Source organism: Solanum verrucosum, unplaced genomic scaffold (assembly GCF_900185275.1).
Source record: "Solanum verrucosum unplaced genomic scaffold, falcon-dt-bn FXZP01000108.1, whole genome shotgun sequence".
Taxonomy (NCBI): domain Eukaryota; kingdom Viridiplantae; phylum Streptophyta; class Magnoliopsida; order Solanales; family Solanaceae; genus Solanum; species Solanum verrucosum.
In genome coordinates this window covers 226,771-242,188 of record NW_026020274.1, presented here as the reverse complement: position 1 = coordinate 242,188, position 15,418 = coordinate 226,771, and the positions used below count along the sequence as shown (strand labels likewise).

Here is a 15,418-nt window from a genome sequence, read left to right as displayed (position 1 = left end):
TGAAGTTTTTGATGAAGTATCACCATGTGTTTGGCCCAAATTTTTTCAAAAATATGATTTATACCCATAAGTTCTAAACATTATTTAATATACCCATATATTTATATTATCATTTCATAACAAATATTTTCTGTTAATAACTAACCTTATAATTTGATGATAATAATCAACAACAACATAAGTACATAACAATATAGGCAAGACAATATAGTAATTGCATACTCAAACTTGTCATTGATTCAATTATAATTATAACTCATTAAACACAAATTATTATTTTTTCTCAATCTTATCACTCAAATTAGAACTCAAAGTTTTTCGGAGGAGATAGTAACAAATATTAGTTGAAATTAATAAATGATGAGTATTTTCTTTATAAAATATAAAAGTTTGGAGTATTTTTTTAATTTTTTAAAATTTCTAAATACTAGAACTTGTCCCAAATACTATTTTTTTTTTTAGTATTTGGGAACTTAAAATACTTGACAAATATATTTGCCAAGTTATATAATCAAACACTACTTCCCAAATATTTTTGGGGCCAAACGGTCCTAAGTACTTGAGTAAAAAGTAGGAAAATTAATTAGTCATAAACGAGTATTACATTACAATCGCATCGAGGCAATTCGTTTCAAACTTGCAATCAAAGTTATTACGAGGTCTACCGTTTCAATTTTTAATTACAATATATTAGCTCACCGGAGCTCCGGCGACAAATACTTATCAAAGGGATCGTCATTATATATCCGAAAAAAATCATCTATTAATATCCCCTTCACAGGGTACTATTATTGTAGCTATTTTTTTTTCTTTTCATGGAGTTGATTTGCCCAATTTCCTGGTGAGTTTTCCTTAATTTTATCTTCAATTATATCTGTTTGACACAATAGCTGCAATTGAGCTCGAAATTTACGTATGGAATTGTTGAATTTTGGTTTATTATGTGTAGGTAGATGTTCTAGGGTTTGGAACAGTGGAGATGACGCGGAAAACTAGCTGTTGTGGTATTTGTGAGAATTCAAATCTACCTTCCGTTTGTACTCTTTGCGTCAATTACAGGTGATTCACAAAATTTAGCTTAAATGTTAAGTTCCTCGTAATGGAAGTTTGGTGGGTGGCGGTTGCAAGATTCTAATTGTGGTGATGATGTGTTTTTGGCAGATTGAATGAGTACAGCACTGTGTTGAAATCACTGAAGGGAAGGAGAGAAGCATTATGTGGGAAATTAAGTGAAATACTCTTGGCTAAGGTTTTTCCTGAGAAAAATTCTCTCTTGTTATGCCTTCAGTTTATATCACTTGTGCTTTTATTACTTTCTACTAGAAGATGCAATTATCTGTAATTGCTTCTGAAAGAGTTTCCAAGTGACAATGGATAACTTAATCATATTGTTTGTTATATCCAAGAGAATGGAATCGTAGTTGAAGATATATTACATAAAATTAATGTAGGATTGTTCATATGGAGGAAATTTCATGACTCAGAGTGCTATACAATAGGAAGATGCTAAACAAAATAAAACAAGGTTTTGTAGAATTGTTGTAAGACCGTTAATTATCTGGGAGTGAATGTTTGGCAGTTAGGACTCAGCATATCCACAATGTGAATGTCGTATAAATGCAAATTTTAAGATGTATATAAAGTCATACAAGATTGGATAATATTAGATATGGTCATATTCAATAGAAGGTCCAAGCGACACACACGGAGGATAAGATGAGATAAGATAGCTTGAGATAGTTTAACCATGTTTTACATAGACCATATATACCGTTCTGTAATGCATTAATATGATGATTAAAGGTGAAAAAGGGGATGAGATGTATATAGAGTTACTCAAAGGGAAGTTGTCTCAAAAGACCGATGATCTCTTAGGATCCATGTCATCTGAAGGGCTTACTTTTGAACAAATTAGACGTCCAACATTCATGAAGGTGTAGGGAAGATAAAAAACCATATGAGCAATAACTACCTGTTGGATTTAATGAATTGTTGTTGTTACATTCATTTGGTTCCAACTTTGAAATGAAGGTAAAGGGAAGATCAAAAGTTGTATCTTAGTCAAACAGAGGGGTCTCACATGAGTGTAGTTCCATGACGTCCGGTATTCTTAGAGCTTTTCTTTTCTTAGTTTTAGACTTGTACATCCATGTAAATATATATAAAAAGCCTAGTTTTAGAGGACTCGTAGTATATTTACCATTCTTAGAAAGAAAAAGTTTTAGAGGACTAATATTCTTCTTTTGTCTGTTGGAATAAAATAGACCCGAATAGAAATGATTTAGTGTTGGCATCTTTGCTCCAAAGTAGGCATATGTAGTAAGCAATGTGAGAGCAGTATGATGCATGTCAGGTTGCTATGAACCTTTTTTTGATAACGAAAATGCTTAACACAGCCTTGTTAAATAACTGAAAATTTGATGGGATTGTTGTATTTTGACTTGCTGCCTATAGGCCTGGCCATCTATAGATTACTTCTGGTATCATGAACTACCATCGTGTTTTCCTTCTAGTTGATGGTACCTATCATATTACTAGTTACTTATGAAAGAAAACTCTTGCGAGGTATACCTGTAGCTGAAATTTCTTTTCATATACTTCCTCATTATTTTGATTTCGACATTTTGATCATATTCAGGGCAAGGCCGACGATCAACTTAGTTGGAGGGTGCCTCGGAATGAAAAATTGGCAAGATTAAGGGAAAAACTCCGACAGCAGAAAGAGCAAATTTCACAAGGTCTTTGGTCCTGTCAACTAATGGCAGTAGTTCAATTTGATTTTAATGCAGATCTTAACCTATTGTCTAGCAGACTAATACATGTATTTACAGGGAAGGCGAAAATTGAGAAGATGTCTCATGATTTGAAAGTTCAGTATGAGTTGCTAGGATCAGCTACAAGGATGGTATAATTGAATCTTTCTTTTGTATTTCACATTTTTTTGTGGATAGTTTGATGAAATAGCCCACTGATGACTGAATCAAATTGTAGCTGGAAAAAAATCGTGCGGAACAACTTGAGAAGTTTTATCCTAATCTCATCTGCACTCAAAATCTTGGGCATGTGAGGAATTCTTCTTCTTCAAACTCTCCAATCTGAAATATTCCATGCTACTAATTCTCTTTTATTGAAACTGCAGATGGCAATTACCTCTGAGCTTCTTCATAAACAGTCTGTGGTTGTAAAACAGATTTGCAAGTTATTCCCTCAACGTTGTGTAAGTCTTGAGCAATTATATATGCTGGTAATTGAGGCGCGCACTATTCAATTCAAAATACAGAAAATGGAATGATTTACATTCTCTTAACCCTATAAAAGACTACAGTGAATGGATGAGTATTAATATGGTACTCATTTCGAGAGGCTCTCCTTATTATATATGTGCTTTACTATCTTTGAATCGGTGACTCGAGACACTTCATCTCCTTTTTCTTCAATCAGCAAACTCTTGATATTCTTAAACTTGAAGTAAAAAATTGGGAAGATAACTGAAATAGGCTTCAAAGGGGGATTGCACCTCTCAAACCCCCTGCTTCCCTGTTGGTTATATAAAATAAAGGATTATTTCAGCTCCAAAGTTAGATGTTTTGATCATGTGGGTCCTTCATTTCTTGAAACAAAGTATCTGACGCTGACTATTGTTGAGATTATGAATCTTAGCTTGTTGGTCTTCCATAAATGCTTTACAGAGTGTTTCGTTTGGCCCTTATAAATTCCTCCATTTCTTTTTATAATTTACGTCTGCCTCATATAGAAGTTATGATTGTTTTAGGAAAAATAGAAATTGGAGATGACAGTTTTTCATCTGCTATCGGGTCATCTTGTTAGTTTATGGGCGGAACTTTGTTATCATTCAGGAAGAAACCTGGACTGTATATGCTTAGTAATGTTTCCATTAGTTATTTAGATGGCCCAATAAAAGAGGATTTTTGACTTTGAACTTTCTCTTTGTGTAGACTATCTACTTGGGGCATATTTGTGGTTTCATACAAATGTTGTGTTGCAGGTAACAATTGATGGAGACAAAAAAGATGGATCTAGTGGCCAATATGATAGCATCTGTAATGCAAGGTTGCCAAAAGGACTTGATCCTCACTCAGTTCCATCTGACGAGCTGAGTGCTTCTTTAGGGTAATTTCTTTTGCTTGATTATCACATAAGTCACTTTTCCAGCTGCATAATTATTAAATTTCTGACATTTAATGTGGCTGTCAAGAGTCTAAATATATGCAGAGCCATTAAATGGTGACAATATGAGTTTTCTCTGTTTATTGTCACAATCTCATCTCAGTGTTTCAATTTTTATCATGCATTGTTTTATTTGAACAATGTTTAAATTACTGACTAGTAGTTGTGGACTATTTGATTTGGAGTGCCATGGGTTTTCTATCAAAGTAGATCATCGGCCACTCATGTTTTTTTTTTTGCATTCAAGTAGGATAGAATTTTGATAATCCTTATCCTGGTAGCAAGTATGATTTGGGTGCTACTGTCAGGCTCCTATTTCTTTCTTTTCAAACTGTCAGGTTCAACATTCTTCTTGATATTTTGTGATTTTCTCACATGTTATTAATATGCTGGGAGGTGAGGGTTGTTTATCCTGGTCATGTCAGTAAAAATACAGGAAGGGTTTATCAAAGCCTTAGAGGATGGTTGTTAGGTTTTTTTCTGGATGTGGGGATTCTTTGGTTAAGGTTTAAGTTGCCTTATGCTATACAAGAATTGAAGAAGGCTTTTCCAAGAACTCAAAATCAAAAAGAAATTGGAAAACACTATCATTTAATGGAATGATCACTGGAAGATGACATACTGACTGTATATCCCCTTATGCTCCAAGGGCTTGTAATTATGTGTAGTGGGATTGAATTTAGTTCTTCATTTTTTGGTGCTGCAAGTAAATGAATAGTTAGTTGTAGATAGGCCAAGAGTGCTATTTGCTGATTAAGGTGCACAGAATGAATCCAGTCATTTCGAAAGCATGAGGTGAAATGCACGTGCATACATTTCTTAGGATGCCCAGACCCCACTTGTGGACCACAATTACACTGTGTATGTTGTTGTCTTGCATTTTCTTGTGATGTCGTTTATCTGGTGTATTTTAGAATCTTATATTTCCTCCGTTCCATTTTAATGTGGCACTATTTCCTTATTTGTCCGTTCCATAAAGAATGATACCTTCTATATTTGGAAATAATTTAACTTTAAACTTCTCATTTTACCCTTAATAGCATGCTGTTATAGCCACACAAATCTCATGGCATGTTTAAAATCACTAATTCCAAAAGTCTTTTCTTTCTTTTTAAACGCCATATCAAGTCAAACTATGCCATATAAATTGAAATGGAGGAAATATCATTTACTGTAGCAAATTGAGTTATGTAGTACGATTTGCAACTACCCTAAGATACCTAAGATTGTGAACCATTATCCTGCCATTGAAATGAAGCACCGCCTATTTATTATCCTCATGTTGAATTGATTGAGATAATTATCCAACGCTTTTACTATATATTTGTAGAATATCCATTTTGGTTGGTTGATAATATATTCTAATGATTTTATTTTCGACGATTGAAAGCAGATATATGGTGCAACTTTTGAACCTCGTTGTTCGTTGCGTCTGTGCTCCTGTACTTCATAATTCAGGATTTGCGGTATGCTCAGACAACCTTCTGTAGTTCTTTTGGTAGTTGAGCCACAAATGTCTTTAGGGTACATTCCCTATCAGAGCTGAATAAGTACAAAAATCTTTACTTACGATAATTGTTGCAATTTTATTTTATGCTAGAGGTATAGCAAAACAATTTTCTAGTGCCTTTCAGACCGTAGTGAATCCACCTGCCTTTTTAGGCAGAGTCACGACTCATAGATGGTCAAAGGATAACCTATTTGTTTAATCTTGAATCCGGACCAAGTTTTTTTAAATTCTCATGTGTCTGTTAATTACATTAGGGTTCATGTTCTCGAATATGGCAACGAGATTCTTACTGGGATGCCCGTCCATCATCTAGAAGGTATTCCTTTAATTGTAATGTAGCAATTTATTGTTCCTTTCCCCATTTAAAGAGATTAAAATTTTCTTACTGATGTTACTCATGCAATGCAGTGGCGAGTACCCACTTTTTATCCCGCGCCAAAACTTTTGCTCTTCAGGTGGGGAGGCTTCATGGTACGACAGAAGTTGCAGTAATTCTGGAACTTCTAGTAACTTTGGAGTTACCTCGATGGAATCTGATAGAAAACCTCGGTTGGATTCTTCTAGTAGTAGCAGTTTCAACTATGCTTCTGCTTCCCTGCACTCAATAGAAACACACAAGGATCTGCAGAAAGGCATAGCACTTCTCAAGAAAAGTGTTGCTTGCATTACTGCATACTGTTACAACACATTATGTTTAGAAGTTCCTGCTGAAGCCTCTACCTTCGAAACATTTGCAAGATTGTTGGCTACACTTTCTTCTTCAAAGGAAGTTCGGTCTGTTTTTTCTTTGAAAATGTCTGGTTCAAGGTACATATTTCTTTCATTTATGTATCATAGTTCTAGATCTGTACTCCATACTATTTAATGAAAGAAATTTACTTCTCATGTCATTGAAACCTCTGATTTATTCAGCAGTGGCCTGTATTCAGTCATTTGATTTTATAATATGTAGGGCATCCAATCAAGTCCAACCACTGAACAAATCTGTTTGGAATGTAGATTCAGCCGGATCATCTAGCACTTTGATGGAGAGTGGACATGTGCCAGTATCGGTATAGTTTCTATCTTTGGATTCAGTTCACCATAACACAGTATTGGAATTAAAAACATTGGTACTAGTATGTTGAGTGAACATGCGCCAGTATTTTTGGTATAGATGCATAGGTCTTAGTATTGGTTTCATAACTACAAAAGATATGAGCTTTTCTGTATATAATGTTTGTTTCTGTTGAGCATTACATGATTGTCTAATATTCATTAGCAGCAAAATGCATCATCCACTCTTGATGACTACAAATCTTTTCCTTTGCTTTCTTGCAGTATGAAGTAGTTTATTGAAAAAAAGGACCTTATGCTAGGGAAAGATGAACTCAATAATGTGGCAATGAACTTCTATGATAAGTAGGATCTCACATAACTCAAATATTAATAGGCAATTCTTATAAGTCTCGAATTGAGTTTTCTTGATTATGCATACTTCGTAACTATTGAGTTAGCTATGTATGCAAAGATAATTTCTTCCCCCGACTTCAATTGAACAATCTTAGTTTTAATTAAGTTTTCTTATAATTTTCAGAACTTGATGAAATCTTTTTATTAGGGAAACATAATTTTTAGTAATAACAGCAAAGTATAGATTTATTTATTTTTTAATATAAAAATATTAATCAGTTTGCTTTTTAGAAAAATTAGCTTTTAAACTAATTTATCAAATATTTCCTATTATTGACAAGTAATCTTCTCATTCTAAGAACTGCATATTGCTGTATCTAAAAATGGCTGTACGCATCTCCCGGGCAAATTGACTGCAAAGTATAGATAATCCACAAATCCTGTAAACTCCAATTTCTTTAAAATCTTTCGGAATTGTTGCTGTTTTCAGGATGTGTCGGCGTAGTTTACTTGTGGATTTGTTTTAGTGACTATTATAACTGGGGCATAACAATATGAAATTCTTTATGAATTGGCCTATTATTTGTTTTCTTGTTAGTTTTATTGTTGCAACTATACTTTTTTAGCTTTTCTAGTATAAATAAATTTTGAAAGTAGTTAACAACAAAGCTAATTACATTAATAACTTTGCAGAGAAATACATTTGAAAATGCTCTTCCAAGTTCTAGTGGCAATTTAATTTATGCCACTGAAGTATCTGATGCAAGAAGGAATGAAAATTTAATTGAAGACTGGGATCTTATTGAGCACCCTCCTTTTCCTCCTCCTCCATCACATACAGAAGATGTTGAACATTGGACCCGAGCCATGTTTATTGATGCAACAAAGAAATAAGCCACTTCTTGGATGGCTACTTCATTGTATATAGTGCCCTAACTCATGAAGGTAAAATGAGCTTTTTTTGTCACGTTAACATAGCATGCTTATTAATACCCTGATAGTCTGTGATTCTTTCAGATTTCTATAATTTTGGGGTTAATATAATTCCATTCCTAGTGTTCGATTCTGACTACTAATATCTGAATTGTCTTGTTTCTTTGAGTAATTTGATAATACATATATACAATATTAGCTAATCCAGGCTTCTTTGCTGAGTTTACATGCTTGCATACTCAATTTTCTGGTCTTTCCTAGTGGCTGGCTTCTTTCTTCATGTTTAGCTGTAAGTATATGTTCATGATGTGGCATTAAAATGTGTTTGTGTGGGTGATGTAAAACTGCTCGATACTAGACCTCTTGATGATGGCCTTTTTGTTTGGTACCGTAGGAAGTTTAGAACTGATCATGGGTATTAGGCAAATAAGAAGTGCTGGAAATCATTAGTGATCATCATGTTGTGCATCTCTAAAGCATTTTGTTTTTCACCTGTTTGATCTTCTTCTTTTGACTCTTCAGATTTAATCATAAAATAACTTCCCTTCTTTTCTTCTCGTGTTTCATAGACATCCAAGGACGGAGAGATGCTTCTGGAGGAAAAAAACTTGTAAAATTGACTTTAAGTTCAAACATTCATGAATTGTAAATAGTGTGAAGGTGGTTTTAGCTTTATAGAAAGCGTGACGGTGTTGCACCCAAGCAAACACCCATGGTTTGAAGACAAATATGCTCTCACCACATCCCCCCCTCCCCTGGTTACAAAATCGAAAATCTTGATCCTCTTCTATGACTGTTAGCCAAAGATTCTCGAGTCATGCTAATTGAACTGCTACTCCTGCAACAAGCTTTTCTATGTAACCACTTTGTACTTTCCTTGGCTGTTGTGGAAGGCAAAAGTAATTGCCCAGGATGGTGTCAATTGGTTTAGAATGCGACCAAAAAGGATTGGTGGAGGAGATGAATTTATTTGAGTCTTCACCTTAACAAATTAAGTAAAACAGCAGCCTCAGGCCGGGTCAAATATTTACATGTGGCCTTTTAGTTTAAATGTATAGTTGAAAGGCTTCCATCATTGTATTTTATTTAAAATAATCGTTCTAGTTATTTATTGTTATAAAAGTTACTTCAACAACTAACATCCAAATAGAAGAATAAAATAGTTTTTGCTTCAATTGTCAAACATCAGAAGTGTTGTTCTTGTCTAGCTTTAATCAAAAGGCGGACCTATTTTAATTTGAAATGAAGAATCGAACAACATAATTTGAAATGATGATACTCAGAAACTATTGATTAATTTATCCATAAATCAAATGATGATATTCAGAACTGGGTATTATATCACTGATTCTTGTGTGCAAGTAGAAACTATTGGTGATAATTGACTTGTTAAGTAAAGAGACATGTGAAAAATTGAAGGGAGAATCTTGTTTGCTCAAATAAAAGCTCCAAAGTTCTAAATAACTTCAAATGAAAGGTAATTAAAAAGCATAATGGATGATTCTCCCTCTCAAGTTAAACTAACTTCAGGTGGTCATTTGTTCACTTCTTCCTCTTCTTTGGAGGTTGGATAGTTTCTTCTTCTTCATCCTCTTCTTCATCATCTTCTGGATCGTCCTCCACGACGTCTTCTTCTTCTTCACCCTCCCCTTCTCCACCATCGTCTTCATTATCTCCTTCATCATCGTCACCATCATCATCATGACCTTCTTCACCACCATCCTCTTCATCTTCTGCATCTCCATTCTCCTCACCTTCTCCATTGCTTTTCTTGGCATTTCCTTTGCTTTTGTTGGGATTGTTTCCATGAACTCCTTCATCAGAATACTCTTCTTCGCCCTCCTCAAATCCTTCATTTCCATTCTCATCGTTGTCATCTCCATCTCCACCTTCCTCATCGGCATCAACTACTTTGGTTTGCTCATCATTTGTGTTCTGATCTCCCTTGACTTTGGTCTCAACTGCCAACAGTGGCACACCATCCTGGAATTATTTAAAGACATCATTGTAAATGACTATTCTAGGAATATAATGAAATATTTATGTACTACAAGTTGGATATCTTAATTGCTCAGTTGGTTGACTACTTGATTTTTCACCTTATTATCTAAGGCTTCAGTCCCCACCATATAATTCCTCTTCTCCACCCCCTTTAGTAAAGTAGTTTGCTCAATCTCAATAGATATTCATCACTCATACTATATATGGCAGTCAATCTCATTACATAAGCCCAAATGCATCAATGTTTTTTATTTATTTCCTCCGATATTCGTATTGAGCCCGACTAAACCTAGATTCACCACGCCAAAAGTCCCACCTTGTGAAGCAAAACGCTCCCTAACAAAGGTGACCCATACCCCGAGCCCAAGGGGAGTCAAACTCGATACCTCATATTAACATAACTGAAATGAGCTCATATTACTACTTGGGCTTATTACAAATTGGGCCTGGACAGAAGGGACAATTTAAGCCCAAGTCCACAGCTAAAATGTATGAGCCCAAAACTTGGACCATCCCCTACTATTTGCAGTACATGTATTTATTGCTATGTTAATGTGTAAGAAAAAATAATATTAATAATCTCTTGATAGAATATTCCCATATAATATTCTCTTAAGACTGAGTCAACCTAGAAAAACATGTTTTTACAACTCAATATTTTACTCTTAACATCCTTTTTAATATTAAGGCAAACTTGACCTATCCAGGATTAAAAAATTTCATCAAGAATTTAATTATTTCCTCAAAAATACCAAATTTGTAATTAAAAAAACTAAAATTAGTTCACTGCAAAGAGGCAGAAGTTGCAGCATCTATTTTGCAGAATTAACATAATTGGCACTGGAGACTATATAATATTTAGTGGGCCCCTCCTCATTCATCAACTAACCCCGGAACCCAAAATGGCATATATAAGCCAAATTAACATTCCGTTTCAGTTCCGAACACGAGAATAAACCCGTACCGTTTAGGCGCACGTTAGTAACTGCACACGTTGAAAAAGTAGTGAGGAAGTTAATGCTACGCAATTCTATTTTTAGATGTACTTCCTTCACATTATCTTCTTGAGTTTTTCATGTCAGTTACTTTGGCGGTGGATAGATATTTTAAAAACTTCATTTTGAAGTTTTCATAATTTTTACTTCAAATTACTCGTTAAAAAAATAGTAATTTGTATTCATCTCCAACCGTAACTTCAATATTCAAATATTATTTTTTAACTCACATGATCTTTTTCCTTATTAAAATTCATAATAATTGGTGGGGTTCATAGATCCGAATCAGTAGTTTTTCCGAAAACCCTATATTCATATTAGAAAAATAACTAAATATATGTATAAATTAATTTGTGTACTCCTAATGAAATTGATTGACAGTTATTAACGAAATTTAAAACCCCAAACTCTTAATCCTTAAATTCTGAAAATTACATATGGAAAACTAAGTTTCTGCAGATTAATTTTTACTTTGGGGGGGGAGGGGGGGGGGGGGGTTAATCCAAAACTAAAAGAAAAAAAATAGAGAGAGAAGAAAAGCACTGGATTTCTGAGAAAAACAAAAAAGAGACTTCTTCCTTAGGTTTACTAATTTTATATTTTTAATTTCTTTTGACGGAAAAACTTGATACTGACCCGAAAATATTTATTCACAATTAGAAATGTGTGTTTCAATATTTTATATACACTATTAATTTATTCAATTACTAATTAAGATTTTGAGTTGAATTTCCACTCATCATGGTAAAACAATAGTACAGTTTTTTTAAAAATATAAAACACAGGATATAAGTTTTTTCCAGGTTAAAACTGGCAATTTTTAATTGAAGTACTAACCTGAGTGGAGGGTAAAAGCGTGGAAGCGCACGTTAGCACAGTGTTGTTAAGCATGATCTCCATTTGTACTGCCTGTTAATTTTCCACTCGACACCTGCACACCAACAACAAATCATATCGACCTGGAAAAATTATCATCCGTAATTCTCACAATTCGAAACCAATACAGAAATATATAGCCGGAGAACAGTCGAAAAAACGGTGAATGAAGCTAAATTTAACCTCTCATACAACGCACTACTATCAGTTTTTTCTAAAATGAAAGTCACAAAACTCTAAACTTGAAGATCTACGAAGGAGGAGGAAGAAAACTACTATTACTTCTTCTTTTTGGCGAAAAAAGAAGTTTCTGTTATAAGCAAAACTGTAAAAGGAAATGGAGAATTCCGGGGAGAAAATAGAAAATTCCGGCGTTTTCCGGGAAAATGGAAGCTTAGAAAAGTGAAATGAGTGAGAAAATTGTTACCTGAGAAAGATGAGAGAGAAAAAATGGGAATTGGTTAGAGAGTATAACGCAAAGTTAGATTAAACGGAGGAAATAAGGAGCAGAATCTAATGCTTTGTTCCTACTACTGCTGCTACCATTGGTGAAATGCATGGGTCCCACTTCTCTACCCTTGTATTTTTGGAATAGTTATATATTGGTACTTGAGGTATCTTATAATACAAGTTGTATCCCAATTGTAGAAAGTTGTTAGAAATTTGAATTGTGGTTTTTCTAATTTAATCATATTTCTTGGCATGGATCTTTTTTCTATGGGTTAGTTGAAGATATGGAGATTTGTGTACCCACTAAGATACTATTTCATTTTCTAATTTTAATTTATAATTATAGTGATCGAGTAAGTTTGTACGTATTTCGATAAATTTCGAATTATGTGTTACTCATTAACAATAAGTATCATATAATTTTATCTACTAAAGCTATACAAAAAAAAAAAAACACCTAGTGTTTTTGTTCCGTCTACGCTGAAATTTAGTGAGATACTATATTTTGACTCAGAATATGTTAGTAAATTATTATACTATAGCATAAGTTATATGTATGATTCAGTCCAAGAAGAAAGATCATGGAAATGATGAGACATTTAAAAATTCTTGCTTTAATATAAACTACTACTATTAAAATAAGTTGAGCTTAAGAATGAGGATAGATTAGACATAAGAGACTTTAGAAAGAATAATATGTATTTCTGAGAAAATTCCTAACAAAATCCATCATACATGCAAAGATTATTTTGTTAGAAGGATACGATTTGAAAGTAGAGTGAATTTACCCCCCTACCTATTTGATCATAATTGACTTAACGTTGATTTTCGGGTTTAAAATATCTCTTCTTTCATCTATTGGATCTCGATTGTCCGATATGTAATCCTTACTTATATTCTCAATCCGCTAAGACTAACCTCTCTATAATTACATTCTTCCTATCGCGTTCTTCCTTATGCGTTGAGCCCGATCATTATTTCAACAGCCGTTGGAATTGATAAGGGTCCGTACAAAAGGGGCCCCGGCCAAACCACATGACAAAGGGAAAACAATATAAGAAAGAACATTTAAAAAGAATCTCACTAAAAAATGTTCAATGTTATTCCCACATATATTTTAATTGAACTTGTGAGAAACAAAAAAAATAGTAACAATGTTTTTATATGAAAAAATTATAAAGTTTTTCATTATTTCATTGAAAATATGTTTCCACCATGTATTTTTCCAGTGAATTGATTTAGAGGAAAATGAATAGAAAAATCAACTTTCACTGTTCTCGATGAAAAAATTCTTGTGTTTCTGATAGTGTGAGTCTTCAATCCAAAAATTGAGGTAAATTAACTTGTTATGACCAATTAAGTTACATTGATATCAATTTTTTTATACTACCAGTTCATAAGTTAGAATATAAGCACATTTATTGTCAATTTTGTCATTCTAAATAAACCTATTGATAAACGAATTTTGATGAATATATATTGCTCTCTTAAATGCCTTGAAATTTATTATGGGTAAACTGTTTGAACTTTGAACTAACAATTCGATCTAATATAGTATACCTCTCAAACTCAAAGTCATTTAACATGTTTTTTGTTGTGAAAAAAATTATTTTATTCCCTTTAGAAAAAGTAGGGAAAATTGCACGTAATGACAAACTATTAATTCAAATTAAATGGTATAATCACACTTTGATTTAATTGTGTCCTGTAGCAAACTGTTTGCCAGCGGCCTCTCTCCCTCAAACTCTTGCTCGCCACTCTTCTCTCTCGCTCACTCCCTCTGTGCTCGCCTCTCTCGCTTTATACAACAAAATTGTATAAATTGTGTTTCTGTTTGTATAAAGCGAGAAAAAATTGTATATACACATGCAAATACATATATATTCGTCCTATACACTTATAATTATACAATAAAAATATTCCCCTACCCAGTTCTCTTTTGCCTTTCTCTCTTTCTCGTTTTATACAACAAAATTGTATAAATTGCGTTTTTGTTTATATAAAGCGCGAGAAAATTGTATATATACACATGCAAATATATATTCGTCCTATACACTTATAATTATACAATAAAAATATTCCCCTGCCCAGTTTTATGTTTGTATAATGTATAGTTTATGTTTGTATAAAGCGAAAGAGAGAGCGATTTTTGATATACAAATATTTTTGTCAATAATTTATACAAACGAGAGGCTAACAACAATTTATACAAATGGCCTGCCAGCGAAATTATACAAATCTGAAGAGGAGCCAACAAATTATACAATTGCTTCTTTTTATATATATGTATAGCGAAATAGACAGCTTTCAATTGTATATGTATAGCGAATTATACATATATATGTTTTCTATGGAGCGCAATTATGCAAACTTTGCTATAACATACGCATATGATTTTTTTGTTTGTTATATGTGAAAGTTGCTCGAAAAAGTATGATGAAAAAAACAAACAAACTAAACTTTGGGCTCAACTCTTTTGTTTCCCAAATTGGAGGCATTTGGATCCAATAGTTGGTTGGCCAATCAGTTTTCCATTTTTCCTTTGAAGCCCATGGCTGATTTTATAGGAAAACTACCTTATTAGACATATATATATATATATTAATTCTATTTATATTTTTAAATAATTTTGTATCTTATCACTAATTCAGAATTTCTTATTATATATTGAGCAAGATACACCTACATATATATGTGTATTTTTACTAATCAATACACTAAAATAGGGAGAGAGAGAAGTGAAATAGTCATGTATCCCTTATACATGTATCTGGTGTGAATCCCAGATACGTAAGAGAATAGCGAGTGATATATGAGAGAGGCGAATGAATCCACTTGGATACGATGTCTCTAGAATAAATTACACCTAATTTTGACTCATGTATCTCGAGATACATATATACGAATGTATCTTGACGCACCAAAATCTAGTAAAATTTATAATATTACAAACTTGAATATATACAAGTTATTAACTTATAAACTAGTGGAATCTGTAAATTGATGGTCAATGTAAATTTGGTAACGGGGGGGGGGGGGGGGGGGGGGTTGTAGATATTAGAGGATGGGGAGG

General features: G+C 33.3%; 2 protein-coding genes across 2 annotated transcripts; one reads left to right on the top strand and one right to left on the bottom strand.

Moving 5' to 3' along the window:
- The first annotated feature begins 643 nt into the window (after positions 1-643).
- On the top strand, positions 644-8,619 carry LOC125834063 (uncharacterized). Its single transcript, XM_049513233.1, has 15 exons — positions 644-726; positions 817-841; positions 950-1,059; positions 1,162-1,249; positions 2,639-2,738; positions 2,832-2,905; positions 2,992-3,063; positions 3,140-3,217; positions 4,007-4,131; positions 5,582-5,654; positions 5,953-6,014; positions 6,107-6,505; positions 6,651-6,750; positions 7,784-8,035; positions 8,593-8,619. Exons 3-14 carry the CDS (start codon positions 980-982, stop codon positions 7,982-7,984), a joined length of 1,452 nt encoding a protein of 483 aa, XP_049369190.1. The 5' UTR covers positions 644-726; positions 817-841; positions 950-979; the 3' UTR covers positions 7,985-8,035; positions 8,593-8,619.
- Positions 8,620-9,431: 812 nt separating this feature from the next.
- Positions 9,432-12,395, bottom strand: LOC125834079 (uncharacterized). Its single transcript, XM_049513251.1, has 3 exons — positions 12,323-12,395; positions 11,857-11,950; positions 9,432-10,006 (listed from the first exon to the last, which is right to left on the bottom strand). Exons 2-3 carry the CDS (start codon positions 11,917-11,919, stop codon positions 9,566-9,568), a joined length of 504 nt encoding a protein of 167 aa, XP_049369208.1. The 5' UTR covers positions 11,920-11,950; positions 12,323-12,395; the 3' UTR covers positions 9,432-9,565.
- Positions 12,396-15,418: the final 3,023 nt, after the last annotated feature.